This window comes from Mus pahari, chromosome 16 (genome assembly GCF_900095145.1).
Source record: "Mus pahari chromosome 16, PAHARI_EIJ_v1.1, whole genome shotgun sequence".
Lineage (NCBI taxonomy): Eukaryota > Metazoa > Chordata > Mammalia > Rodentia > Muridae > Mus > Mus pahari.
The window spans coordinates 62,291,746-62,295,249 of record NC_034605.1 but is presented as its reverse complement, the minus strand read 5'-3'; the positions used below and the strand labels follow the sequence as shown (position 1 = coordinate 62,295,249).

General features: G+C 42.4%; 1 protein-coding gene across 1 annotated transcript in view; it reads right to left on the bottom strand.

The window, feature by feature from the left end:
* The window catches only part of Naa35 (N(alpha)-acetyltransferase 35, NatC auxiliary subunit), a 51,145-nt gene that overhangs the window by 28,940 nt on the left and 18,701 nt on the right, over positions 1 to 3,504 (bottom strand). Inside the window, exons 7-10 of the mRNA XM_021215230.1 lie at positions 1,870 to 1,936; positions 1,752 to 1,795; positions 1,012 to 1,062; positions 406 to 489 (exon numbers count right to left, since the gene is read on the bottom strand). Coding sequence (XP_021070889.1) covers positions 406 to 489; positions 1,012 to 1,062; positions 1,752 to 1,795; positions 1,870 to 1,936 — 246 coding nt within the window. The remainder of the gene's footprint in view (positions 1 to 405; positions 490 to 1,011; positions 1,063 to 1,751; positions 1,796 to 1,869; positions 1,937 to 3,504) is intronic.

Here is a 3,504-nt window from a genome sequence, read left to right as displayed (position 1 = left end):
AAGAAAGAAAGAAAGAAAGAAAGAAAGAAAGAAAGAAAGAAAATAAGAAAGAAAGAAAGAAAGAAAGAAAGAAAGAAAGAAAGAAAGAAAGAAAGAAAGAAAGACAGACAGACAGACCTAATGGAAAAAAAAATTGAACATACAGTCAAATATAAAAAGGGAAAAATTCCAATAATCTACAGTTACTCACACATATGGGGGAAGAGGGAATCCAAGAAAAAAGAATTACTTGAAACAGTTTTTAATGTATCCACAAGAGACCTCAGTGTGTTATAGAATAGCCTGTAAAGCTATAATTGCATTTCACAAGAGCATTAGTATGGCTGTTGTGTGAGCACACAGAGAAGCGCGAGGACAGGAAGGGCACGCCGTCTCCCACTGACCCCAGCCCAGCAATTCTCTCACCTCTTTCTTAGTAAAGGCTATGAGCACTGTCAGCAGCACTCGCGTGAACTTCACTCTGCTGAATGCTGCCAGGCACTGCTGGTGCTGGGAAGAAAGGGAGTGTGGTAAGAAGCAGGACCTGTAAAAGGCGCTCACTAGCCAACAGGCCTCTGCTCAGCCTTTAAAATGCCCACAAAACAAGCTACCAAAACAAAGCCTACTCTCTTGAAACAGAGCAGCAGCCATGCTGTACTCAGACCACAGACTGTCTTTAATCTAAGGTCAGAACTTAGACTGTTACCTCAACAAACAAGTAGTTAGCAGTTACACAAGTGAAGAGGGTCAGTAACTTTGATAATATGGAAAAGTTTGATGTTTTCTAATGTTTGAAACAAAATCTACAAGCGATCATTTTGTTTCCAGATCCTGTCTCCTAGGAACACTTAAGCTTTGAAGTCAGATATTCACAAGATCTGTATTACTATTCTCTCTATAAAAATACAAGTCCTTTGCAACAACCAGTTGCTAAAGAAACACCTAAAGGGACTTCTATGAATTACAATGCAGCTCAAAGAGCACTGAGAGACGGCTTCTCTGACATTAGCTACAGAAAAGACAGGCAATTACTTCTAGTTCAACTTCTGGATCTCTCTCTTCTCCTTGTCGACTTCGAGTACTCTAAAATTAAAAAATAAAGTAAATTTAGACAAATACAGCCCAGAGAAGTAAAGAAAGAACTAAGTTATGAAAAAAAGCTGACAAAAAAAAGTGTCTAGTATTGTTCTTTTTCCCATGAATGTTTTATGCATGCATGTTATAAATTAGAAAGATCATGAAACAGGTTTTAAAACAACAAAAGTAAAACAATAAAATAACAGAAGCAAAGTATCTGACTCATAATATTTCTGCTACATTTAAAACCAATTTACAATAAAAATCACTACCACTGGGGCTGGAGAGATGGCTTAGAGATTAGGGTACTAACTGTTCTTCCAGAACACTGGGATTCAAATCCCAATACCCACATGGCTGCTCACAACTGTCTGTGACTCTAAGATCTGACATTCTCACATAGACATGCACGCAGGCAAACCACCAATGCACATAAAATAAAGGTAAAAAAATTTTAAAAAAATCTGAAAGAAAAAAAGTCACTATTACCATTAAAAACTCCCATTTTTTAAAAACCAGCCTGGCTGAGCCTGCTGGTGGATGCCTATAAACCCTGCACCAAGGAGGCAAGGCGAGCAGGCTCAAGTGAGTTCAAGCACAGCCTGGTCTACACAGTGACTTCCAGGCCTGCCAGAGCTCCACAAACCTGGTCTGAAAAACAAAACGCAAGCCCTGAAGCAAGGAAGGAGACACACCTTTACCCGCCTCTGCAGATCATCCTCCACATCCTTCAGCATTCCTAGAACAAGAGCAGTACTTTTAAAACAAATCAAAACGCAAAACGTCAAAGTTACTGTTGTGAATAGTTTATACCTGTAACGCGAAGATCTGTCACACTGTTGGCCATTTTAAATCCATATGTCATTGACTGGAAATCTTCCTACACAAAAAAGGAGTGATTATGATCTTCAACAGCAGCACCGTATCCCCCAACAAACTCACCATCTAGAAGAAATGGAGAGCTACCCAGCGTGTCTCAGTACTGCATTAACAAACTCACCATCTAGAAGAAATGGAGAGCTACCCAGCATGTCTCAGTACTGCATTGTACGGCTAAACTGTCCTCCTGTGAGCAAGCACAGCATTAGACACCCTGACACCAGCGCTATTTTCTGTGTGTGCCTTCAGCTGCCTGATGGTGGTCTAGAGGTTAAGCATTCTCAAGCAGAACTACTCAAAGAGACAGTAAAGTACATCTCATATCCACGGTTAAACAAACAAACAAAAAAGATGGCACAGATCTCCAGGCCTCCTAACAAAATGTTTAATTACTTCACTGATAATTAAGGCATTTGTCTCAGTTTGAAGAATGAATTTAACATTATCTGGTAGAGTACTTCCCCTGCATTATAAGTTCTACAAATACAGAGAGAAGCCTGAGTGACAGGTAGTTACAGAGATAATTATACCCACGGCAGAATTCTGGGATGCTTAGTAAAAACAATGAGCACTGAAGTTATGCCAGCTAGTGTACCTCAGAGAAAGAAGAGAACACTCCATCAGGAGGCAAAGAGAAAGCCCAACCCATGTTCCTGCCCTGTAAAACTGGGTAGTGCATGACACACGTGACAGGGCAGCTTCCCCTCCAGGTTAGTGTCCACCCTCTCTACCTTTCCGTGGCTCTCCACTCCCCAAGCTTCACAGATGTACAGAAAGAACCCCTGATGTTCACGTGCCTAACATTTACCAGGCGGGCCTCCTACCTCCACCTTCCCATCAAATGCACACGAAAACCTGCATGCTGACTTCCAAGTTTAGCCCAATCACTTCTCACCTTCACAGCTCTCTCTAGTTGATCAGATGAATCCTCCACTTGCCACAACTTGTCACCTATTTCTCCACTCCCCCACCCCAAGAGACTGACGCTGGTGAGGGCAGGCATAACACACTATATAGTCCTGGTTGGCTTAGAACTCAGTGATCTGCTTGCCTCTGCTTCCTGAGTGCTGGGCTAAAAGTCATGTGCCTCTGTCCATAGACTAGTCCTTGCTATAATACATTCAACTACCAAATGTCAGAGGAACTTCTATAGAAGTCAGAACACAGACACACCACTTGCCCATTTGAAAGCCCTTACTTAAGTGGTTCCATTAGCTCACAGTAACTTTGTACTTGCTGATACCATCTCCGAAATCTGTAAAACTATCATCAAGGCTCATCCCTTACTATATACTAGCCCTAGTGTCAGTTCCTCAGCCGGTAGTCTTTCTCCTGCATCCTGTACCCTACCCCAACAAAGACAAGATTTCTCTGTGTAGCCTGTAGCCTGTGTAGCTACCCTGGAACTCCCTCTGTAGACCAACAGTGTATAGGCCTCAAACTCAGAGCTCCACCTGTCTCTGCCTCCCTGGTACTGGGATTAAAGGGGCGTACCCCCACTGTCCAGTGCTGGGATTAAAGGAGTGTACCCCCACTGTCCAGTGCTGGGATTAAAGGAGTGTACCCCCA